Raw genomic sequence first — 26,994 nt, 5'->3', positions numbered from 1 at the left:
TTTGCCAATAAACACTAACAGTCTATAATTAAAAAAAAAAAACAAAAAAAAAAACCAAAAAAACAAAAACACCCATCAGACAAATCTCATAACCCAAGTCTCATAACCCAGGCCAGGCTAGCTTCAAAGTTGAGATTCTCCTGTCTCATCCTTCCAAGTACTGGGATCAACCATTGGTGGTTCAGTGGGCAAAGTCTCAGCTGTCATGTGCTAGGGTATTAGAAATGTACCACCACACCCAGCTGTTCTTATTGAACATGGGTCACTGCTCATTGCAGAATTTCAATAACCTGAAAGAACAATGTATCTGCAGAAGGAAGTTCAGTAAATAATTAAAAAGAAACAAGCCAGTTGGTTTTGGTGACCCATGCCTATAGTATTAACTACATTTTTGTGTTATTTGGTTTGGGATATTTTTTGAGACAGGGTTTCTCTGTGAAACCCTGGCTATTCTTGATGGGCTTTGTAAATGAGGCTGTCCTCAAACTCACAGAGATCCACCTGCCTCTGCCTCCTGAGTGCTAGAAATAAAGGTGTCTGACACCACTGCTAATTGCTTTGAAGGCTGAAGCAGGCAGTAACTTGAGCCCAAGAGTCCAGCCAGGGGCAACAAAGTAAGACGCCATTTCAAAGAGAGCAGAAGGTGAAAGGTAAGGAAGAACCCCTTAAGTACCTTTAAAAGATTTAAAAATAAAAAAAAATTTTTGAGACAGGGTGTCATGTAACCCAAGCTGCCCTAACAACTTGTGATATGCTTGTCTCCACCTCCCCAGTGTTAGGATCACAGGTGTTCATTATCATACCAAGCTTTAAAAGACATCTTTTATAAAACCAAGTAAACCTTTTGTTAATTGCTATACTGCCCTTCACAGGGTATATATAGAATTGCCTCAATTTAAGACAATTTAGTCACTAAACTGCAATCCGATGAAATGTCTCAGTTAATAGTCTTGAGGATGGAGAGATGACTAGGTGGTTAAGGGGGCCTGCTGCTTGTTCAACCATGAGGACCAGGGTTAAGATCCCATCAGTCACATGAGATGGCTCAGAAACACCTGCAACTTCAGTTCCAAGAAATCCAACATTCTCTCCTGGCTTCCACAGGCACTCACACACACGAGTATAAAGGTATTTGGCAATGTTAAATATGAGTAGAAAGGACAGAAGGTGAACTGGAAGAAAAGAAATTCTCGTTAAGGAAATAGGAGCTACTACTAAATGTCCATCAGTTGGCATATAAACAATCTAACCAAATCATGATGTAACTAAGTAGGAAAAGATAGCTATTTATGGCAACTATTTGCTATTTAAAAGGCTGAGTCAAAAGAACCTCTTTGTTCTTTTGACTAAGTTAAAAGAGTTAGGAGTTTGAGACTAGCTTAAACAAAGCAATGAGACACTACCTCAAAGGGGTAAAAATAAGATTAAAAAAATGCTTTAGGGCTAGGATTTAACTCAATGACATTACTTCCTTAGCAATGGTGAGGCCTTGGGTTTCATCTCTCGAAACACACAAACATACACACAGATGTAAGTCATTAAAAAAAAAAAAGCCAAACTGCCAGTCATGGTGGTGCACACCTTGATCCTAGGGCTGGGAGTCAGGCACATGCAGATCTGATTTTGAGGCCAACACACTCTACACAGTGAATTCCAGGCCGACCAGGAATATACAGTAAAGATCCTGTCTAAAAACAACAACTACTACTGTTTTAGGTACAGTTAAATGTGCATATACACACATTCATATACATATATATGTTTTGAATATATCCACACACATATATGTTTGCTTCCTTAAATTGACTATAAATATCTATATTGAAGTTTCTATCAACTATATCCCTCTTCAGTATTATTTCTTATTTATTGGGATAAGCTAGCTGAAATATGGAAGGCAGACAATAATGACCCAAGAATTCACAGAGATACTTTTCTCTGCTTCCAGAATAAGTAACAGGTAAGTATTGGCTCAATACTGATTTCCATTAAAGCTTTTGAGCCACGTTGGGGAATGAGAGTAGAGTTGAGACAAATGGTCAACAGAAAACAAAAAAACAACAAGCAAAAACTTTGCAAGTATGATCTCTAAATTCACAACTCATGTAAAAACAATAATCTATTAATGTGAAACTAATTCAACAAAGGAACAATTATACTTGTATGTGACCTGGCTCTTAAATTATGTTTAATTTAATAAAAACAAACTCTGGCCCTTTGCCTGTTCTATTTAAAATGATTCCTCTTGTTTAGTATTTCATAATTATAAGAGTTACAAAGGACTAAGAGTATTACAGTCTTATTTAAAGACTTTAAAATTAAGGATTTTTGGTTGGGTTTGTTTTTTCAAGATAGGGTCTCACTATGCAGACCAGGCTGGCCTGGAACTCAAACAGATCCTGCTGGCTTCTGCCTCCTGAGTGCTGGGACTAAAGGCATAAGCCATAAAGCCCTGGTCTTTTTAAAACTTTTTGTTGTTGTTAAAGCTAATGGCTTAGCCAAGGAATATGGACACACCTTGAATCCTAATACATAGAAAGTTCATTAATTTATAGCTAGCCTAAGCTACACAGCAATGGTCTCTCAAAAACAAAAACCACAATGGCCATGTGAGCACAGTGGCATGTGCCTATCGTAGTCCCAATAAGGTTCAAGTCTAATATTTGAACTAATACAAAGACTAATAAAATTTTGTTCAAGAATTAGGTATTTATTGCAAACTCTCACTAATCAAATATAAAGGGGCAGAAAACCAAATACAAACAGTTCTATATACAGTGGGGATGCCTTTAGTCATTAAGTAGCTAACTACCTGAAGATTTTTGCTCATACACAATTACAATTATTTATTTATTAGTGCTATATCTGGGGGGGGTTGTTTGTTTGTTTGTTTGTTTGTTTTTTTAAAGACAGGGTTTCTCTGTGTAGCCTTGGCTGTCCTGGACTCACTTTGTAGACCGTGCTTGCCTCAAATTCACAGAGATCTGCCTAACTCTGCCTCTGTGAGTGCTGGGATTACAGGCTTGTGCCACCATGCCTGGCCTATATCTGCTTTTTAACTGCTGTACAGTTTAGGAAAAAAAATGGCCATGCTCTAGTTTCCTCATAGGCAAAATAATAATAATGCCAATCTACAAAGTTCTTTAAAAAAAATTTGGTATATCCCAGTATGGCTTCACACTTGCTCTGTAGATGAGGATGATCCTGAACATCAACCCTCCTGTCTCTACCTCCCAAGAGCTATGGTTACAAGTATGTGTCACCAAGTCTGGTTATTCAGTGTTGGGGCTTAAGTCCAGAAGTATTTGAATGCAAGGCAAACTAAACTACCAACTGAGCTAAATCTAAATTCCCCGCCAACAAAATCATTTTTGTTGTACAGCTAGTGGCTGTGGAGCTCACAAACTCCAATCTCAAGCCAATTATAATCAAGTAGTTGCACTATGCACTCTGTGGCCCAACTGCCTCTAATATACACAGTACTTTTGAGGACAGAAGAGAAGATTAAGTAGATAATACAGTGAGAACTTAAGATATATTAAGATAGAGAACTTAAGATATATTAAATACAAAACTTTCCACATGGTATTTTTCAGAAGCTTTCAATCTTTAATGTTTTCAAAACTAGAAAAATGACCTAACTTTGATAAAAATGCAACTAGTTAATTTAGGCAAAGAGTAACCACTACAATAAATAATAAATTCATACTCTGTGTGTGGTCTGACAGTAGAGACACTTGCTGAACTGGTACTGGGCTCCTCAGCAATTCCTCCGCCATCCAAAAACATAGTGACCGCCATTTCCAGGTTGTTGTTACAAGCTTCAAGCATATGTTTTCCTACACTTTCACTTGCACCTGAAACAGCAAAGGATAGGAAAAAAAAAAGTTAATAATGACTTCTTACATTTAAGCTCACATGGAATTCCCAAGCAAATGAACAGTTCTTCCCCCTTTAAGATGACTTCTATGCATACAAATCTGTTTACATTTGTCCTAGAGGCTGGCTGGCAAAAATACACAGAACTACAAAACAACACAATAGCACGGCAACAGTATATACTCTCCTGCAACCAAAACAAAGTTAAACACTTGGCATTTCTTTCTTTTTTTTGTTTTTAATGTGATTTTTGTTTGTTTTGAGACAGGTCTTAACACTATAGCTCAGCCTAGAGTTTGAATCAGAAATCCTCCTGCCTCACCTTCAAACACTACCCTTACAAGAATGAGCCTCTGCCACCACACCTGGCTATTTGCCATTTCTTTGTGATGTGTATGTGTGTACATGTGCATGCATGTACATGTGAATGTGCCACAACACATGCACAGAATTGAAGGACAACATCTGGTACTGTTCCTTGTTTTTACCTTGTCAGCGGCCACTACATGTAGGACTATTACCTAAAAAGCTTTTGGGAGAGTCTCTAGCCTCTCATCTCAATGTAAGAGCACTGGGATTACAGGTGTGTGCTACAGTAACTGGCTTCACATAGGGGATTTGAACTCAAGTCATCATGCTTGCATCTCAGTTCTATTTGCAGTTTCTTTAAATGGCTGAATTAACTAAGTGTGGTGGTACATACAAGCACTTGAGACTCAGAACTCTGTGAGTTCAAGGCTAGCCTGGGACTATACTGTAAAGCCCTGTCTCAAAACCACCACAACAACAAATAGATGAGAGTTGGTGGTGCATGCCTTTAATCCCAGGACTCTGGGAGTCTAAAAAGTCTGTTCCAGGACAGCCAGGTTTGTTAAACAGAGAAACCTTGTCTCCAGAAAAAAATGGGGAAAAAAGAAATATATTATTTGTTAGTAATGATAAACTGAAAAAGGATAAAGAAAAATAAAGACTACATTCTAGAAAGTTCGAAATATTTTGATAGAAAGAATGCATTTTAACTATTTTTATTTTATCCATCCAAAAAGCTTCTGAGGAAGGGCCAGGCTAGGGCTCAAACTCAGAACACATTGTTTTTTTTTCCGAGACAGGGTTTCTCTATGTAGCCGTGACTGTCTTGAATTTACTAGCCTTGAACTCACGGCGATCCACCTGCTTCTATTTCCCAGAGTGCTGGGATTAAAGGCATGCTCTATCATGCTCAACCTCCGAACACATTTTTAATATCAAGCCAAGAGAAGTAAACCGAGACATTTTTGTCTAAAATATACATATCTGGTAAGAAATGTCAATCTTTGTTATTTAAAACTAGTTCAAACAATCATTTGTAAATAAAGCCAGCACAATCTGTTGAATGAAATGTAAATTGGTAAAGCTCTCTTTAGAAAGCAATTTTACAAGTACCAAAAAATTCCTGAGGATGGAAAAAAAGACCTGCCTCGGGTGCCACTACAATAGACAAATGTGTGATGGAGAGATGGGAAAGATGGAGTAAGATGGAGAGATGGAAGAGAAAGCAAAGTGGAGGGGGGGGTTCAGACAGGTGGAGAAAGGAAAGGTGGAACTGGAGACTCCATGGTGGTGAGGAATAGGTGTATACAAGGAGGCCATGGTGAGATCCTGCCCCCGACTACCACCAAAGGCCATGTCTGGGTCTGTGGTCCTGCTGCAGCTAGGGTCCGTGTTGATGTCTGTGGCCCTAGTTACCACCAAAGGCCAAGCAAATGTCTGTGTTTGGGCTGCCACCACAGACCATATGGGTATCTGAGGGTCATGCTGCCTACCGGGGATGTGCTGATCTGAATGGCCTGCACTGCCACCTGAGGCCATGGGGACCTCCAGGCCCATGCTGCTTAGGGGTAGGGAAGATGTCTGGGTCTATGGTCCATGGCAGCCAGGGTCTATGTTAATGTCCTAGACCCCTGTACTGCAAAAAAACATGCAAATGCCCCTGGTCTGGACTGCCACTTGAGACACTGTGCTGATTTAGCCCCAGCCATCACTGGCCACCATACTCAGGAGACCTGGCCTATCCCTTGCCTGGGCAGCACAGTAGAGCTACCCTGAGGACTTTAATTCAAGCAAGCTGACCCCACCCCTCGTCTACTGTGGGGTGGCTTGGGTGAGGGAGAGATGCTCTCATCTTGACCCTTACCACCTGTGACAAATGGGAGAACTGGCCTTTAAGTCATGAAAGCTGGAGAGCTGGCCCTATTCCTCACCAGCTGCAGGGCTCTGGAGACTGGGCCCTGAACCTCACCTGGGAAGCACAGTAGAGCTGACCCTAGTGGTGAGGAAGCCAGCAAGCCAGCCCTGAGGGCATGAGAACAGGAGAGCTGACCCTGCCCCCTGCCAGCTACTATACTGGTTGAGCTAGCTGGGCAGTACTAAAGAGCTCACCCTGGTAATAGGGACACAGGAGAGCTGGCTGGCTGACCAACTCAGATCTAGGGCTTTGAATTGGCCCACCCCAACATCTACCTCATCTATGAACTGCAGGAGGGCATGAAAGGCTAGTCCTGCAGATCCAAAGCTTCAGGATCTCCATGATACAGGACAACAAGACATCTGAAAGGAGTCCCCTGTGAGGATTCAGTGTAGCAGAACGTAGAGGCCTTGAAACAGATCAATGACTCATTACAATGAACATGCAAGTAAATATGTGTGGACAAGGGCTGAGAGATGGCTCAGCAGTTAAGAGCACTGGCTGCCTTTTCAGAGGTCCTCAGTTCAATTTTCAGAAACCACATAGTGGCTCACAACTTCTCTCTAATGCCTTCTTCTGGCATTCAGGTGTACATGTAGATGGAACACTTATATACATAAAATGAATAAAATCTACTGGAAAAAAAGATGTGTGGACAAAAGGGTATATCGTGGGACACAATGTAAACTACAGCTTCCACGCCAAGATTTTTCCCCCTATCTCTTATTTTCAGGGGCCAAGGAGAGAGGCTGCAAGGGTAAAGAGCGGATATGAAGGGGCAGGGAGATGATTGGGATTGGGGTATATGATGTGAAATTCACAAAGAGTCAATGAAAAAAATTTAAAATTCCTTTTTGACTCAGTAGTATATACTTCTAGAATCAAATCAACATGAAATACTACATGCACAAACATGCCCAGATATATGTCCACAGTAGGAGTAGATTAAGTTAATGAAGTAAGTTTTGAAACATAAGGCATCGTATAATAGTACAATGTGAACCATAGTATATATTTGATTTAAATATTAGGTGGCCACTGAAAAGCACCTCGAGCTTTCTATTTGAGGTGAATTTTCTTGATCTGAATTATATCCCTTGGAATCTCGTTCTGTCAGTAGCAAATGCTCTTCTAAGGTGTTTGTCTCAATATGGCTTTTGTGAAAGCATTTTACTGAGTATGCCATTTCAAGGCTGACAGCTGTTTTGTCTCAGTACAAGACAGAATTCCAATGCCCTCTGGCTTCTGTTGCTACAGTTGGGAAATCATTTCTCAGCTTCAGGAAAAAAAATTTATAGCAGTCTGTTGGTTCTAGCTGCTTTTAAGGTTTCTGTCATTGGCCTGTAGTTCCACTGTGACTAGTCAAGGTTTACTTTGTTTATTCCTGAGGATTCACTGGATTTCTTTTTGTTTGTTCTTTTGTTTTTGCTTTTTTGAGACAGGGTTTCTCTGTGTAGCCTTGGCTGTTCTGGAACTTGGCTGTTTTGTAAACTAGGCTGGCCTTGAACTCAGATCTGCCTGCTGATGCTTCTTGAGTGCTGGGATTAAAGACAAATTATTTCTAAAACCTGATATTTTCTGTCCTCAATTTTGGAAAAATCTTAGCTATGTAATTTGAACTTTGCACTATTCTTCCTCTCATAAGTATTTCTTTTCAGGAATTTAATTAGATATTATGCTACAGTTCTTCACAATGCCTTTTCTGTTTGTTTGGGGGAGGGTGTTTGCTTGTTTTGCTTTTCAAGACAGGGTTTCTGGAAGTCGCTTTGTAGACCTGGCTGGCCTGGAACTCACAAAGACTTAACTGCCTCTGCCTCCCAAGTGCTAGAACTTAAGAGGACACCACCATACCCAGTTTTCACAATGACTTTTGTCTCAGTCTTTCTTTTAAATCTTGCTTCTCTATGTTGCATTCTCAGCAGTATCTTGTTTGTTTGTTCCTTCTGTAGCCCAGACTGGCCTCCTCCTGCCTCAGCTTCCATCCTGGAATTACACGCATGGGGCAGCTCACTTGGCTAGGTAATAACTTTACTGCTATCATCCAGTTCACAAATTTCTCCTTAGATGTATCAACTGATTTAACACCATACAATCCCTTATAAGTAGTTCTATTTTTGTTTAGTTCGTCTGGTCATGTTTTTAGAAAGCCGTAACTTACATTCCTATTTCAACCTTTTATTTCAGTTACGTCTATAGTATACAAACATACTAAAATAAAATATAAACTTTCTGTAATCTCTATGGATCACTATCTCGTTTTTCCTTGCTCTCACTCATAATACAATAGTTTTTCTGTTTTTAAATTTTTATTTTTTCACTATGTATATATGTATGTGAGGGGTGGTTATATACACATGAATTCAGAGAGGGACCTGATTCCCTCAAGCTGGTAGTTGAGTGCTTAGGTCTTCTGCAAGAGCAGACAGTGCTCTTAGCTGCTGAGCCAGCTCTCTGTAATTTTAATCTTTGTTAATTAACTGTCCGTGTGTATCTGCATGAGCATGTGCATGGACCTCTTGGAGCTGGAGTCTCAAGCACATGCATGAAGCCCAGCTTGGTACATGCCGAAGGATAAAACTCTGGTCCTTATGATCACACAGCAAGAGCTTTTAACCACTGAGCCATGTCTCCCCAAGCCTCTGCCTCACCTTTTCCCTTTTTTTGAGACAGTCTCACACTGTAGCCCAGGCTAGCCTCAAACTCAAGTAAGTTCTTCTGCCTTGGCATCCCAAGTGCTGAGACTAGGTAACAGAAAGCTGGCTCAGTGAGTACACATATTTACCATCAAGTATTCTAATTATGGTATGTACCACTTTGTCTAGGGCTCAACTGAGATTTGTTTGTTTACTAAGATCTAGTGGAATGTACCCTTGAACTTTTACCTGAAGGTTGTTTTAAGTGTGGAATTAAAGGGACAGCCTCCTAAAAGCTTGATAGATTTCTCAAGATAACCATAGGTATGATCAAACAAGAGTTGATAGGTGGCTGGAAAGTTTTCCAAGATCACATGGGAAATGTAACTCTGTAACAAGCCTTGTTAGATAGACATCTTTCTCCATACATGGGACACCCTGCCAAGACTGATACCAAAATGTCAGCTTCCTGAACAGGAGAGGAGTCCTTTAACACTTGGGGGTTTTGTTTCTTGGGCTTCATATGCCATGAAAAGAAGTTTTTGTTTTGTTTTGTTTTTGTTTTTTGAAAAAAAGAAAGAAAAGAAAAAGAAAAAATTTTGCTAGGGGTGGTGGCGCATGCCTTTAATCTTAGCACTCAGGAGGCAGAGGCAGGCAGATCTCTGTGAATTCGAGTCTACAGAGTCTACTCTGTAGCCTAGTCTATAGAGTTCCTGAGTTCCTGGACAGCCAAGGCTACACAGAGAAACACTGTCTTGAAAAAAACAAAACAAACAAACAAAATGAAAATGTACACAGAGAAACCCTATCTCAAAATAAACACGCATGCACACACAATTTGGGCAAATTCCACGGGATCAAAGTTTACAGTAAACCTAGCTATCATCTGCATTTCCGATTTAATTGTATTTTAGCCTTTTGTCAGCACAATGATGGATTATAAAAGATTCTTAAAATACTATACTTTTATTTTATGTACATGAATGTTTTGATTGTATGTAAGTATATGTACCAAATGTGCCTGGTGCACAAAAAGGTCAGAAGAGGGCTTCACCATCCTGTGAAACTGGAGTCAGACAGTAGTAAGCTACTATGTGGATGCTGGGAACCAACCAGGTAGTCTGCAAGTGCAGTTAGGTGTTTTTTTTAAAGATTTATTTATTTATATATACGAGTATATATACACCTGCATGACAGAAGAGGGCATCTGATCCCAGTATAGTTGGTTATAAGCCACCAACCATGTGGGTGCTGGAAATTGAACTCTGGACCTCTGGAAAAGCAGACAGTGCTCTTGACCGCTGAGCCATCTCTCCAGCCCTGAGAGAGAACTTTTTTAAGACAGGGTCTCAAACTATGTAGCTTTGGTGGGCCTGGAACCCATTATGTAAAAAAAGCTGGCCTCTAACTCAGAGAACCTCCTGCCTCTGCCTCCTAAGTGCTATCATTAAAAGTGTGTACTTCTCTTGGCCTTTCTCTAAAACTTCAGTTATTGCTATTTCAGAGGTTTTGGTTCAAACCCTTTACACTTTTTAATTAATTACAACAGCCCCTAAAAGATCATCATTCAGTTCTGCTCCTAGAGTATGCTCCAAAGCACAAGGCTAATTATACCACCCACCCAGACTCCTTAACGGCTCTCCTGACAGCTACAAGATAAATCCCAAAGCTAAGTCCGTCCTTCATGACTGGGGTCTCTCCCTTTTTTCTCGTTTTGCCAATCCTCTTCTCCATTCTATAAAATTTGCTAAACTCAAAACAAATTAAATGCTTGGGATTTAATGGTGGGATACCATTATACCCACCTCCTCCATCTAGTTCAGGCATGCTGAGAATCGTCAAAAAGTGTTAATCTGTCAATGTCCACTGATTGATCTAAATTATCACAACCAGTGATCTTTATCTACTATATTTACAAACATACTACTAAGGAGTAAATGCTGGCTTACTTTCTAGCTCTAACACAAAAATCCTGTTTGTTTGGGTTTGTTTGTTTCTTGATAAGCATTCCAATTTAATTTCATTTTTAGCCTTTTGCTAGCACAATGGTGAAGTATAAAAGATTTAAAAAATACTGTACTTATTTATTTTTTGTTTATTTATATGTGTATGAATGTTTTGCTTACATGTGTATCTGTGCCTTTTATGGGAGGAGGGACATGAAACTTCCATGCATCCATGTACATATGTGTGCCTTGTGTAGCCCTGGCTGTCTGGAACTCACTCTGTAGACCAGGCTAGTCTTGAACTCAGAGATCCTACTTTTTTGCCTCCCTCCCCAGGCCTGTGCCAACACATCTAACCAGTAACAATTTCTTGAAAGAACTGCAGCTTCGGGGCTGGAGAGGTGGCTCAGTGGTTAAGAGAGATGACCTGGGTTCAATTTCCAGCACCCACATGGTAGCTTACAACTGTCTGTAATTCTGGAACTAGAATTACTCTCACTTAGACATACACATAAGCAAAACACCAATGTACATAAATAATAATAAATGAATCATTTAAAAAAGAATTGGAGCTTTACAAATGTACTTGCATGTTATCAATTAGCTCACTTAGAACTGTTGTATAGCAAAGACTGGAGAGAGCTCAGTCATCAAGATCATTCTTGCTGCTCTTCCAGAAGACCTAAGTTTCTGCAGCCCTTAACAACCTTCAGCTCCAGAGAATCTGATGCCCTCTCCTGGTTTCTAATAGAACCCACACATATGTAGCAGACACTCAAGGAGACACATACACATAAATATAAACAAAAATTAAAAAAAAAAAAAAAAAAAACAGGCCAGGCGTGGTAACTTGGGAAGTAAAGGCAGGTGGATCTCTGTGAGTTCTAGGCCAGCCTGGTCTACAAATCGAGTCCAAGACAGCCAAGGCTACAGAGAGACACCATCTCAATTTAAAAAAGAAAAAAAAAAAAAAAAAAAGGAAGAAAAAGAAAGTTCCCGGACAACCAGGACTATATAGAATGAGACCCTGTCTCAAAAAACAAAACAAAAGAGAGAGAGAGAGAGAGAACTATTTCACAGCACTTTAGTTCACTAGGTGATATGCCAAAGAAACCAGAACCATTAAAAACCTTTTCAGTGTTTCTAACAGAAAATCATACAATTGTAAAAGGGTTGTATTTCAGACAATATAAAGAATTTAAAATGGCAGAGATCATTATCCAATAGGCTTTCAGATGTCAATAAGTAGCTATTGCTGTTTCTGCTAGCTCATAAAGATATACACCTAAAATATAAGTTAAAAATGAAACTGGATAAAATTCTTTCCTGAAGACTAACAAAATGGTTCAGTGGGAAAAGGCATTTGTGCCAAGCCTGATGGCCCGAGATCGATGCCCGGGACCCACATGACAGAACTACTCCACTAGAGAACTACTCCCTCAAGTTGTTCTGTGATGCATATATGATGACACCCCCCACACACACACCACCACATACACACACAGAGCTAAAAAATAATTAACTTTTGCCATCTGGTGGTGGCACACCCCTTTAATTCCAGCACTCGGAGGCAAGTGAGCCAGCCCAGTCTGCAGACCTAGTTCCAGAACAGCCAGGACTACAGAAAGAATTTCTGTCTAAAAGAACCAAAAAACAAACAAAAACAAAACAAAACAGTTACTTTTTAATTGAAAAATAAATATCTTTTGTGGGGGAGGAAAGAATTGGAGGAATATAAAATTTTCTTTCATGTGGTATAACATAAAATACATGGAACTTTAGTTCCATTTCCTAGCATACATTCCAAAAGTCCTTGGAATCTTCAAAATGGCTTCTTAAGGTATGCAGCTGGGGTTAACGCATGGCTGGAAGGCCAGGGCAGCTTTCAGGGTGGAATATAATCACTTGATAGACCAAGGCAGATTAGGGAAGAGTAGTAATACTAAAGGTTAACCAATACCTATGTGATAAAATCTCCATAAAAACCAGAAACAACAGGCTTCAGAGTGCTTCTCAAAACTCAAATGTGAGGCTCATGCAGGTGTCATGTCCACAAAAGGAGTGCAGAAGTTCCACGTCCCCCCATAACTCACCCTTTATATCTATGTGTAGCCTCTGAAATATCCTTCATAGTAAGCTGGAAAACAAACATTTTTCCAAGCCAATAGTTACTCAAGAAGGCCAGATGTGGTGGCACATGCCTTTAATCCCAGCACTTGGGAGGAAGAGGCAGGCAGATCTATGTGAGTTTGAAGCTACCTGGTCTGCAGAGTGAGTTCCGGGACAGCCAAAGCTATACCTATTTCTGCCATCATGATATATTTGTGAAGCAGAACTGTCAGCACTGACTACAAAATCAAAATATTGACCAACTCTGAAAAGCACTGAAGATGGTTTATATCCGATAGTATTAAATATTCTTCCAAGATTCCTTTATGTTAAAAGTAAGCATATCATTATGGAAATTTTCTTTTGTATTTAATAAATGGAAAAATTATATGCAAAACAAAGAAATGCTTTAAAATAAATATCTTGGTACAGCACAATATCTCAGTGGGCAAAAGTACTTGTTAAGCAGGCCTGATAACCTGAAATAGTTCCCTAGACACCCCCCCCACCAAGCCCCCATGCTAGGCTTAGCACACACACACAAAAATTGGGCAGGTTTTGCACAACTTTAATCTCAGCACTGAATTAGAGACTAATGTGATCTACATGGTGAGTTCTAAGCTGGCCAGGGCTACACAGCTGTCGTCATCACAAATAATAATAATTAAATTAAAATTCATTGGCTAAGGACACAGGGGTGCTTTTCTAGCAGGCATTAAGCCCTGAGTTTGACACCTGGGACCACATAAAACTGTGCATGGTAACTGATGGTTTAAATGAGAATAGTCCCGAATAAATCATGAATTTGAATGCCTGGTCTCCAGTTGGTAGAACTGTTTGGGAAGGATTAAGAGGTATGTCACTGGGGGTGAGCTTTGAGCTTTCATTAGTCTCCCCTACTGTTTCACAGTGGTCTCCAGATGTGAGCTCTCAGCTTCTGCTCTAGCACCATGCCTACCTGTCTGCTGCCATGCTCCTCACCCTGGTAATCATGAATTAAACTAACCCTATGAAACTCTAAGCCCCAATATTTTTTTAAAATAAGTTGCTTTGGTCACGGTATCTCATCACAGCAACAGAAAAATAACACAAACCTATAATCCCTGGATGGTTGAGGCAGGAGCATCAAAAGTTCAAGGTTATACTCTGTTATATATCAGATTCAAGGTCAGCCTGGATTTATATAGATTTTTGTCTCAATAATTAAATTTTATTTATTAGCAATAAATGTTTTATTGTATACTACTTTATGTACCTATGTACCTAGGGTCTTGTAAAAAAAAAATGTTGTCAAACTGAAACAAGTCACCAGTGCTAGAAACATAACTCAGCAATTAAGAACGTTTGCAGGGGACCTGAGTTCGGTTTCTAGCATCTACATGGTGGCTCACAACCATCTGTGTAACTCCAGTTCCAGGTGGATCAGAGTCCTTCTTCTGACCTCTGAAACCACCAGGCATACATGCACAGAGGCAAAACACTGATGCATATAAAAGAAAACTAACATACAAAGTTTTTAAAGAGGAGGGAGTTTAACCAGTGGAAAAGTTTAAACCCTGGCAATAAACAAAAAAAAAAAAAAAAAAAAAAAAAAAAAAAGGTACCCGGCAATGGAAAGATATAAAAGTTAGAATCAGAGACTGGAGAGATGGCTCAGCAGTTAAGAACACTGGCTCTTCTTCCAAAGGATCCAGGTTCAATTCTCAGCACCCACATGGCAGCTCACAACTGTCTATAATTCCAGTTCCAGATGATACGACACCTCCCAAAAACATACATGCACGCAGAACACTAATGTATATAAAATAAAAGATAAAAAAAAAAGTTAAAATCAAGCCAGGTGGGGGCTGGAGAGATGGCTCAGAGGTTAAGAGCACTGGCTGCTCTCCCAGAGGTCCTGAGTTCAATTCCCTGCAACCATATGGTGGCTCACAACCATCTATAATGAGATCTGGTGCCCTCTTCTGATGTGAAGGCATAGATACAGATATTGTATACATAATAAATAAATTAAAAAAAAATCAAGCCAGGTAGTGGTGGCACATCCCAGCATTCAAGAAGTACAGGCAGGCAGTCACACTCTAGTTGGAGGCCAGCCTGGTCTACAGAGCAAGTTCCAGGACAGCCAAGAGAAATCCTGCCTAGAAAAAGCAAAGCAAAACAAAACAAAATTACAATCTCTAAAATCTGCATGCCCAGCCTCTATACCCAATAAAAATGAGAAAATATTCTGCATATTCCTTTTTGTACATAGGCAAAGGAATGTATATTCCTTCATACACACACATAAAGATCCTGGAAACTCCTCAGATAAACTTGGTTCTAAATCAAAGTCTTGTCATTCACTGGTTATAAGATTAATATTCACTGGTTAATATTTTCTCTAAGCATTAGTTCCCTTAGTTATAAGATGGAAATATTATCAACTTTATAAGGTGCTATGTGAATTCTAAAAAATGTTTATGAGGGGCAGGAGAGATGGCTCACTGATTAAGAACACTTGCTGCTCTTGCAGAAGACCTGGGTTCAGCTTCCAAAACCCACAATGTGGCTCACAACCATTCCTAACTCTAGTTCCAGAGGCGCTAATGCTCTCTTCTGACCTCCACAGGCACCAAGCATTCCAGCAGTACACAGTAATACACTCAGGCAAACAATCATACACATATAATTAAAATAAATCCATCTAAATTAAAAGAAAGAAAAAAAAAGAAAATACACATGAGTGCATGGGGTATAGGTCAGTGACAGAGTGCTGGCCTTGCATGTATGAAGTCCTACATTTGCTCTCCAACACCAAAAGAATAGGAGAGACCAGCAAAACCAAAGGCTTCTCCTGCCCTTACCTTCTCAGTACTGGCATTGATATTAAGAGCATGTACCACTACAACTTGCTTTTCTTTCTATTGTTGTTGTTTTTTGAGACAAGGTTTCTCTGTGTAGCCCTGGATGTCCTGGAACTCACTCTCTACACCAGAGCATCACAAGTATGAACCGCCATATCCAACAAACATATGGAAGGCCATTTTTAGTGTAGTCACAAGTAAGATGTAGTGGATTATCATTTAATGGAGAGAGACTGGACTGTTCTGACAGAATGAAAAACTACCCCACAAAATACTATGCATAACTTCATTTCAGATTTTTAGCCTCAAAAACTATAAAAATAAAGATGGGTTAAACCATTTTAAACTACTGAAATTTATAGTAGGCTGTAACCCAAAGGAAACTAGTAAGAGAAGAGTAAGTCTTTTATAACAGATTCAACAGCTCCATACCACTAGAAATCCAGTAGAAGACTCCTCCTCAAATGGGAGGGAGTAAGAGTTAAGCGAAAGGGGCAGGGTAGTGAGGAAGCTCTTTGCTATAGGGGCAGTGCTAACAAACTTAGTGAAACTTTCAGTTTCAGACCCAATACCATTTTTCTGTGGATCAGCTGTAAAAATTCAGACTCTTATCACTGTTACAACAAAAACCATACTTTCCAATGTGGCTAATAAAATAAACTTGAGAATTTAAAACATCTATAAACTTAAACCTATGAAGTGGTTAATGTCCTCAACACAGCTGGGAGAATCAAGGACTGCTCCAAATCAAAACAGAGCCCTTGTGCTAATTTGTTGTGTTACTTTTAGTGTCAATACAAGGATTTAACTATCATTGAGGAACCAGAGTGTAACAATCAGTATTGAAGAAGAAAACTATGGGGTATAGTGGTTCACATCTATAATCCCAGCTCTCAGAAGGCGAAGGAGCGAAAAGAGAATTTGAGGTAAGCCTGTATATACAACGAGACCCTGACTTCGGAAAATAATAAAACAAAAAAAAATTTTTTTTAAAAACAAAACCAATGGACACTCAGAAAAGGTTATCTTTTTGTTTTTTTGGTTTTTTTTTGAGACAGGGTGTCTCTGTGTAGCCCTGGATGTCTGGAATATACTCTGTGGACCAGGCTGGCTTTGAACTCAGAGATCCACCTACCTCTGCCTCCCAGCTGAGACTAAAGGCCTTCTTCACCACCTGGTTGAAGAGGTTACTTTTGTTTTCAAGTTCACCCTAGCAAAGGTCCAGAATAGCTGGACTACAGACTAAAACTCCTGAGTTCTGGATTACAGATGATATCACCATACTGGCTAAAATTATTTTTTTAATGCATCTGCTCTTTCCGCCATCTTGGCACCTATGGATGCCTGCTGGGAACAGGACTTCTAAATGGAAAATAAGTCTAGAGGGCTGCGTGGTGCAAGGCCACTCTGGCTGGCTATAAATGAATCCTTGGGAACCAAAGAGAACACAGAACTCTTACTAAATTGAAAAGGTGTTTGTGCCTGAGATGAAGCTGGATTCTACTAAGCCAAGAGATGTGCTTATGTGTATAAAGCAAAAACAGCAGAGTGAATTCTGTAGGCAAACCAAACAAAACCAGAGTAATCTGGAAAAAGGTAACCCAGGCCTGTGAAACTGGCAAGGTTTGTGCTAAATTCCAAAGTAACCTTCTTGCAAAGACCATTGGACAAAGAATCTGTATGATGCTGAACCTCTCCTGGATTTAAAATAATAAAAAGTAAATAAAAAAAAGCAGATTTGTGTTGGGCAGGTGTGGTGGCACTGCCTTTGACCCCAGGACTTGGGTGGATCTCTGAGGTCAAGGACAGCCTGGTCTACAAAGAAGAGGCCAGGACAGCCAGGACCCTGTCACACAGAGAAACCCTGTCTCAAAAAAACAACAAATAAAGTGGATTTGTGTTTGTGTTTAAAAAAAAAATGCACACACTAAAACTACACTTAGTAAGTATAGAGAAAGGGAACGATTAAATCTGGTTAGGGAACAAAACTCCAGTTACTAGAAGGAAATGCTGTAGAGGAATTTTAATCCAGCACCTTGGCTACTCTGGCTGAAATACAGACAGGCCTTTAATACCAGGAGACAGAGGCAAGAAGATCTCTGAGTTCAAAGACAGTCTGGTATAGAGCAAGTTTCAGGTAAAGAAAAGCTTAGGTTCAGGCATAGCGGTATATGTCTTTAATCCTAGCACTGAAGACAGAGGCAGGCAGATCTCTGAGTTCTAGACAGTTCAGAGTGCATTGAGAGGCAGTGGTGTTGAGTTTGTGGTAGTTCAGTTCATAAAATTTAGAGGCAGTTTTTACCGGGAGAGCTTTACAGAGAGAAACTGAAGAGAAAAGCTAGACACAGGTGAAGACAGATCGACCCAGAGAATGAGAAGAAGCCAGAAGATACAACAAATTGCTAGAGTTAATTTTTGGCCAAGCAGTGAGAAACTGGGAGAAGCCAGATAGAATCATTTAGCTTGTAGAAGAATTTGTGCCAGAACAGCTTAGTTGAACCAGCCAGCCAGAGTTTAGAAACAACTAGAAAGGGTGAGCTTATTGAGCAGTAAGTCTCAGAGGCTGTAAACATTCTAGACCTAAGTTAGATTGTATGGAGACTAGAGTTATCTAGGACTAGGCCAAGGTTAGCAGACAGCAGCAGTAAGCCTCCAAGAAGGCAATTAAATCAGAGAAATAAAAGTTACTTTAACATAATACCATGGAACCATAAAGAATAATGGAAGAGACGCGAAGCTCTGGTCCCTGTTCTGCCATTACCTTGATCAGAGCTACCCCAAGTGCAAACAATTGCTGAAAGAGCCTTTGCTGTCTAACAAAGCAGCATTGTCTTTTGAATCCAACAAAAGTTGGGCATAAAACATTTATGAATGGTACATTACCATATGTAAAAAATGCCTATAACAGTAGTCACTAGGGAAATGGAAATGTAAGCCACAACTATGTTACACTTATTACACACTTACAGAAGGACTTTTAAAGAAAGTCTAAAATACCAAGTGCTCACAAGAATGCAGAAAACTGGAACTCTCCTGAACTGCTCAGAAGAATGCAAAATGGCAACGTAGCCTTTGGGAAACAATCTGGCAACATCTTATATTTATTTATGTATATGATCTAATAAGTAAACCTGTAGGTATTTGTATAAGATGTGATGGTTGATCTTCACTGCTAATTTGACTAGATTCAGAATCACTGAGGAGACACTCCTCTAGGTATCTTTGACAGCATTTCCAGAGAAGTTTAACTGCAATGAAAACACGCCTACATGTAGGTAGTACCATGCCATGGGCTGGGGTCCTGGATGGCCCCTACTTATCCAAAACTGAATCAAATCCTCTTTCCCCAAACCTCTACTACAATCCCATACCACCACAAACAGTACTGTTAAACACCTACATGTCCAAATCATATCCTAAATTGCATTCTGACTCCTCAGATTTCTTTCTGTATTTTTGTTTTGTTTTTTGAGACCGGGGGGTTTTCTGTGTGTAGCCATGGCTGTCCTGGAACTCGATCTGCAGACCAGGCCAGCCTCAAACTCAAGATATCTACCTGTCTCTGCCTCCTGAGTGCTGGGATTAAAAGTATGCACCACCACGACCCAGCTTTCTGTATCTGTTAAAGTTCACTTTTCTCTGCCATCTTACTGTAGAACATCTCTTGTATTAATGCAACAGGTGGCTGGCATGTCTCTTCCCCACTACAGCTAAGGAAGCTCTTGCTTTTAAAAAGCCCAGACATATAATAATAAAGCCAAGATTCCCTAAAGTGCCTTACAGGGCTCTTTTAGCAGCACTTACGGCATCTCTCACCAGCTAGGCCTTACTCATTTGGCATTCTCACCAACTCCTAGACCTACTGTCTCTTCTCTCACTGTATGGCTCAGCCTCTCACCTCCAAGCCTTACACATGTTCTTCCTGTCAAAAATGTCTCTTGCAGGTTTCAAATAGGAAATTCTTCTGGGAAGTCTCTGTATCTCCTCCTGTGTTCTCACATTAGCTTTCTGTTTGTCTGTCAGTTTTCTTTTTGTTTTTGAGACAAGGTGTTGTGGATATAAACATATTTTTTGTTTTAATCCCAGTTTGGGGATGTGGGACTGATTCAGATGGTCCACAGCAGCAAACCATTTGCCTCATGTAGACTGAGAAGAGCTCTTTGCTGGCTGCAGAGAGTTTTAATCTGAGGACTCTGGAGAGAGAATAAATGCCAGAGTCCAGAGAGTGTGGGGGAGCTCCCAGAAAAAACAAGGCTGTTGCTGCTTCCCCCGTGTGGCTCCTGTTGCTGTTGATGCAGTGAGACAAGAAGCTGGAGATGTCCTGAAAGGAGTACTGGACTGGCTCCAAGCAACCTGACAACCCTAACCAGCAGTAAACAGCTAAGATAACTGCACCCCTCCCACTAATCATTTTTCTCTCTAACTAGTGTTGGAGTGTTAGAAGGGATTGGGGTGGAGTAGGAAGAAAGATATAAAAAAATGTAAATAAAAGAGGCTATAAAAACTAGGCCAACAACAGGTGTCACCCTGTAACACTGGTTGGCCTAGAACTCAGACCTGCCTGCCTCAGCCTCCCAAGTGCCAGGATTAGAGGCCTGAAACATCACAACTAGCATCTGATTTTGTTTTTTGGTCAAACTTCGTTACCATCTTTGAAATAGTAATTAAAATTCCAGGGGTTTTCCTTAAATATATAGATCATGGCAACGTTTTCTTACACAATGCTCTCAAATATCAAGATCAATCCAAGAGAAATATTCAGAAAATATAAATGGAAATTGGCCATAATGCTACACACACTAGTGTTTCCACTGTTACAATAAACATCCAGACCAGGTATGGTGGTGTTAAGCCTAGCACTTTGGGCAGATCTCTGAGTTCCAGGCCATTTTCATGTACATAGTGATTTCCAGGCCAGCCAGGGCTACATAGTAAGACCCTTATCTCAAATCATAATACTAATAATCCATTCATTCAACATTTTTAGAGAAATAGAAAACTAAGGTCCCCTACAATGAGATTCTGTAACTTTTTGAAGTATAAAAATGCCTACTATGCACAAAGCCCTATAAAAATCTCTGCTATTAGAGAGAAGACTCAGAAATTAAGGGCACTTGCTGTTCTTGCAGAAAATTGGGAGTCTGGGTTCCACCACCATATCACAAAGCTCACAACTACCTGTAACTTAAGCCCAGGGGATCTGACACCCTCCTCTGACTTCTGGACACAAATACAGGCATGTACATACATAAGTAAATAATTTTAAAGCCTTCATTAGTAACCCCTTATATTCTTTTCAGCCTCCAGATTTTTAAGTTTATTTCAGGGCTGGTCATGGCTTCAGTCCCAGCACTATAGAGGTAGAGGCATGTAAATCTATGATATTCAAGGCCAGTCTGGTCTACAAAGTGAGTTCCAGAATAGCAAGGCTATATAGAGACTCTTGTCTCCCCTGCACGAAAAACGTTATTTGTATGGGGTTTTGCCTGCATGGATGTCTTTACCATGTGCATGGTTAGTGTCCTCAGAGGCCAGAAAAAGGTGTCCCCCCATAACTAGAGTTACAAACAAATACAAGTGAGCAGGTGGGTGCTAGAAATAAAACCCAGGTCCTCTGGAACAGCAGCAGGTGCTTTTTAGCACTAAGCAATTTATCCAGGCCCCTTCTCCTCCCTCTCTGCCTTTCTTTCTTTCTTTCTTTCTTTCTTTCTTTCTTTCTTTCTTTCTTTCTTTCTTTCTTTCTTTCTTTCTTTCTTTTTTTTCAAGAGAGGGTTTCTCTGTCTAGCCTCGGTTGTCCTGGACTCACTTTGTAGACCAGGCTGGCCTCAAACTCAAGAGATCCACCTAGCTCTGCTTCCCTGAGATCACTATGCCTGGCTCCTCTTGTTTTTTTAAAGTCAAGGTCTCACTATGCAACCCTGGCAGCACTGGAACTTTCCCTGTAGAGGAGGGTGACCTCGAACTCAGAGATCTGCTTACTTCTACCTCTTGGGCACTAGAACTAAAGGTGGGCACCACCACTACCTGGCTTGAATTTTCTTAAAGGCTTGTGGCATCACATCCTGCAGGAGCCCCCACTTTCTAATGTACATTTATCCTTATTTTTGATTGCTAGTTTATTTTTACCTGTTTTTTGTTTGTTTGTTTGTTTGTTTATTTTGGTTAGTTGGCTTTCTTGAGGGTCTTACGCAGCCCAGTCTGAGCTTTAAACTCACTATACAACAAAAAGCAGCTATGAATAAGCACTGAGATTACAAGTATGAGGCACTGTTCTAAGCTTTTTTGTTTGAACCTGCTCTATAATACCTTTTACCTCTTGAATTATCCTGATTATATATGTAAATCTTGTTTGTGTGTATGAGAGTGAGAGTAAGAGTGTATATAAAAACTAGATACCAGTCCAAGGTTGTTGTTAATGGGATGTTGTCAGGGCTCAAAACGTTAAAACAAAACAAAAACTATTCTCCCGGAATTGATCCACTACTACTTTATTTCTTCATGCTCTGAGAATTAATTATGCTTGCTCTCTGAAGCTAAGTAGGGTTGGGCCTGGATAGCAGTTAGAAAACCATTATGACTACAATATTTTAAAATGTGGTATAATTATAAAATATCAAGAATAGGGGATGTAGCTCAATTGGTAGTGCTTGCCTTGCATGCACAAAGCCATGGGTTGAAGTACCAATATGGCATAAACGGGATGTGGCAGTACATACCCTCAATCCCAGCACTTGGGGAAGTGGGAAGTTCAAGATAACCCCCTGCTACATAGTGGATTCAAGGCTAGCCTAGGCTATACAAGACCTTGTCTCCAAACAAAAACAATATTTAGTAGAACTAATTCTCTTACTTCTCTCTTTTTTTAATGTTTTTATCACACTGTGTGTGTGTACACCCACGTGCATACAAGCATGCATGTGCTGAGGTATACTCAGGGGACAGCTCCTCTCCCATCCACTACCTGGGTCCTAGGAATGGAAAGGTCAGCAAGTACCTGCTGACCCATCTCATCTACCTAGTTTTCTTACCTAGTTCTAGATAACAAGAGCAGGCTCTTCATAGGTTCACATCAAAGACCACCAAAATATTTAAGATGTAATCAAAAGTGAGGTTGTCTGAATTCTGTATTATGTATACATGATCCATAGTATACAGAGACAAGTATATAAAGCATTTTTGTCCTAGACTTGGGAGGAAGAGGCAGGAGGGCTATAAGTACCAGCCTGGAATACACAAATAAGGAAGAATACATAAATACATAATACTGCTGTGGTAATAGTGGAAAATTCATTTTTGTCATTTCCCCTAAACAAATACTTCATAGTGTCACACATCTTTCAATTTTTTGTTATTGTTTTTGGTTTTAGATAAAGGGTTTCTTTGTATAGCCCTGGCTGTCCTGGAATTCAGAGATCCATCTGCCTCTACCTCCCCAAGTGCTGGGATTAAAGGCAAAAGCCACTACAGCCTGGAAGAATGTTTTTTTAAAGATGTATTTATTTTTAATGTGTATGAATGTGTTGCCTATGTATATATCTGCTCACACAACATGTATGAGTCTGAAAGAGGATATTGTATCCTCTTGGACTAAAGTTACAGATAGTTGTGAGCCATCGTGTGGGCCTTCCTGCCTTCTTTTTTCTTAAGAAAGGGCCTTACTGTGTCATACAGGGAAGAAAAGATCTTCCTGAAGCTGGACATGGTGGCACATAACTTTTTTTTTTCTTTTTCAAGACAGGGTCTCTGTGTGTAGCCTTGGCTGTTCTAGAATCACTGTGTAGACCAGGCTGGCCTGGAACTCACAGAGATCTGCCTGCCTCTGCCCCTGGAGCACCAGGACTAAAGGTGTATGCCACCGCCACCCAGCTGGTGGCACACAACTTTGACTCCCCGTACTTGGGAGACAGAGACAGGAGGATCTCTGATTTTGAGGCGAGCCTGGTCTACACAGTGAGCTCCATGATAGCCAGAACTTGAGAGAGACCCTGTCTCAAAAACAAAACAAAACAAAACAAAAACAAAAGATTTCCTGCCTCAGCCTGCACGCCACCACATCAGATTTAATCAAGTTTCAAATAGTTCACCACAACCTTCTAAAGAGTCCCAATATTAATCAACAGAAATTCAAAGCTTGGCCAGACAGGGTAGAATACACCATTAATCCCAGCACTGGGGAAACAGAGGCAGAAGCAGGCAGATCTCTCTGTTCATGGCTAGCCTAATCTACATAATGAGTTCTAGGCCAGGAGTCATGTAGCCCAGAAGCAGAACAGCATTCAGCATTCACTCCTCACCAATGACTCCCCCTCAAAATATCTGCAACTTTTAGGGGTCTTTGAGTACAGCTCAGTGGCAGAGTGGGTACATAACATATTCAAGGCCTTGAGTTTAATCCCCAGCACAAAAAATAAAAAAGAAAGAAATTAGCAATAGTCTAAGGAGCCAGTTATAGTGGCTCATGCCTTTAAACGCAGCAGCCAGAGGCTGAGGTGAGAGAATTCAGAGTTTGAAGCCAGCCTGAACTACAAAGTCAGGCCCTGCCTCACAAAATCTAAAGGATTTTTTTTTTCTGTAGACTTGCAGAAACCACTATCAAGGAACTTCATCATCTGATCATCTAGCAACACAAAGGCCTAGGCCAGAAACAAGCTATATGGAGTAGACCCGCAGACAAATAAAAAAAAATAATATTAGAGCAACTGAATATTTATTTCAGCACATTTGGGCTCTGTGTTTTTTGAAAATGTTGCATAAGAAATAATGTAAAAGCCAAGAATGGTGGCACACGCATGTAATCCCAGCACTCAGAGAGGCAGAGGCGGGTAGATTGCTGTGAATTCATGGCCAGTATGATCTACAAAGTGAGTCCAGGATAGCCAAGGCTACCTAGAGAAATCTGTCTCTTGGGCTGGAGAAAGGGCAGTGGTTAAGAGTACTGTCTGCCCTTCCAAAGGACCCCGGCTCAATTCCCAGCACCCACATGGCAGCTCACAACTGTCTGTAATCCAATTCCAAGGAATCTGATACCTTCACACTAGTGCACATAAAATAAAATTAAGTCTCAAAAAATAATAATAATAATAATAATAATAATGTGAAGTTGAAACAATTTAGTTTCTGAGTGGCATTAATTTGTATAAGTAAATGAAGCAGTAACTTGCCCAAGAACCTAAAATCAAATCATGACGCTTTAAACTATCTCAAGGAAATCCAAAAAAAATAGTATTTCTGTGTGATCTTCCTAGGCAAACAATGCAGCAGTATTAACTTGGATACACAGAAATCTAATTTCATTCCACAACGTTGGTTTTGTTAGGCAATGGGAAATCCACATATTATAATAATATGTGGATTATTGTATAATAATCCCACCACAAAGCTTAACAATATTTCAGTTTTCTTACTTTTTACCTCAGCTTTATTACAAATCCCACTTTACCAGCTTTGACATATTTCACGTGGTGAGACAGAAAACAATGCACCAACCATCTAATTATTGTTGCAGAGCAAAATATAAAAGTGACTTCAATTATACAACTAAACGCGCACTGGTTAAAAATGCCATGTCTTACAGATCTTACACACCAGACTCAAGAACACAAGCTGAAAATATCCTCCACATCTAACAAATTTTTTGCCCAAGAAAAGACAGCCCTGTTGAGAGCGGGAACTAACTTTCTGACCTCTCCTCAAATTGACAAACTAGAACAGCAAAAATCGCACTCAGGCACATGGAGTACTCTTCTCTCAAATCACTCCACAGAGAACTTCATCATTTGCTCCGCCCTCTAATAACTCATGCAAAAAAAGTTCAGCACCATCAGAGAGAAACAAGACATAGCGCATTCATAGAACGGCTTTAAAGCCTTTCCTGCAGGCGGCAAGAGAACCTGCGTCTGCCCTTCGCCGGGGTGCAAAAGGGGGGGGGGGGGATCTAGGCCCAAGGTTTCACGGATTCTGACATCCAGAAACGGATTTCTCCGCAAGAAGTTTCTGCCGCCATCCCTGTTTTATCAGCAAAGGCTCGGGCGCCATCGTTTCAATCTTCGATTTTATTATGAGGTTGGGAACAGGCCACCCAGCATTACTCTAGGCCTTCTCCCCCACCTCCATTAGCTCGGGGGTCCCCCCTCATACCTATCTTCAACCCCCCGTCCCTAAGGCACCCCTCCGCACCCCTCGTTCCTGGCGGCAAGTCCCCCGGGATGTGTAGAGGCGCGGCAGAACCCACCGGCCTCACCGTTAGGGCGAGAAGGCCCTCGACACGCCAGAGCCACCGCCAAGGCTCCGGGGGGCCCAGCGAGGGGAAGGGCAGGCCAGGGGCGGAGGGACGACGAGCGGGCCGGGAGGAGAGGGGACGTGAGGGGACGCGCTGCACCCCCTCGTCCGCGGGCCGCGCCGTGCGGGGCGAAGGTGATGGAGGAAGAAGAGGGCGGTGGCCCGGGTGCGGCCCCCTACTCTCCCGCCCGCGGGTCCCCGGCCGCGGGGACGGCGGGCTCGGCCCATCCCCGGCTCTGGGCTGGCAGGGGGGCGTGGGGGCCTGTCTGGGAACCGAGAGGAGACCAGATCGGGGAGCAGGGACAGGCGCGGGGCTGGGGGGGGAGGCTGCCTCCCGCCAGAACCGCAGACCCCGGACGCCGTCGTCGTGGGTTCCTCAGGAGAGAGCGCACGGGAGCTGAGGGGAAAGCCCGGGGGAGGAATGCACCAAGGTGAGGTGAAGCCGGGGGCAGCCCCGACAGCCTCCCCGGACCCCGCTTTTCCCCTTCCCGCGACCGCGTCTCTTACCGGTGATGGCCGTGAACTGCTGGATTAACCCCTTCAGCGCCGACGACGCCGCGGAGCCCCCGTGGGCAGCCATCTTACCGCCGCCGCCGCCGCCGCGGAACAACAACACAGACACACACTCGGGCCGCCCTCCCCCACGCCGTTGCGTGCTGTGCGCACGCGCACTGACCGGCCCAAGGCTCCGCCCCCTCCCGCGCCGTGCGCGTCTTGCGCAGGCGTGATCTCCGCGAGCCGCAACCCGCCCAGCCGTGGTTTGAATCCTGCTTTGCTACTTCAGTCTTGGAAACGTTTGATGCCTTCTCCGAACTCCCAAAGTTTTATCCTCCTAAATACCGCGTGGAATCCCAGTATCCGAAAGAGTCTTCAGAACTGACACACCAAAATCCTTCATGAAACGCTCAGGATTTCACGCAAAGTAGGTATTTTGTTTGGTTTTATGGGACATTAGTCTGTTTCTTAAATTCTAAAGTGTAAGTTAATAACTCAGGCAGAAATGAACCAGTCGATAGTAGACTTTAACAAATGGTTGTTCACTCTGTTTTACTTCAGCAGTTGCCTCAGTATGTCTTCCC

General features: G+C 41.4%; 1 protein-coding gene across 1 annotated transcript in view; it reads right to left on the bottom strand.

Annotated features, from left to right (window-relative positions):
- Positions 1-26,543, bottom strand: part of Ubxn7 (UBX domain protein 7) — a 62,281-nt gene extending 35,738 nt beyond the window's left edge. The window contains exons 1-2 of the mRNA XM_055625011.1: positions 26,423-26,543; positions 3,710-3,857 (exon numbers count right to left, since the gene is read on the bottom strand). Of these exons, the coding sequence (XP_055480986.1) occupies positions 3,710-3,857; positions 26,423-26,495 (221 nt within the window). The 5' untranslated portion in view covers positions 26,496-26,543. The remainder of the gene's footprint in view (positions 1-3,709; positions 3,858-26,422) is intronic.
- Between the last annotated feature and the right edge of the window lie 451 nt (positions 26,544-26,994).

The sequence above is a fragment of the Psammomys obesus genome, unplaced genomic scaffold (genome assembly GCF_907164565.1).
Source record: "Psammomys obesus unplaced genomic scaffold, mPsaObe1.curated_primary_1811, whole genome shotgun sequence".
NCBI classification, from domain to species: domain Eukaryota; kingdom Metazoa; phylum Chordata; class Mammalia; order Rodentia; family Muridae; genus Psammomys; species Psammomys obesus.
The sequence above is the reverse complement of the archived record's forward strand: the minus strand, read 5'-3'. Positions and strand labels throughout refer to the sequence as shown.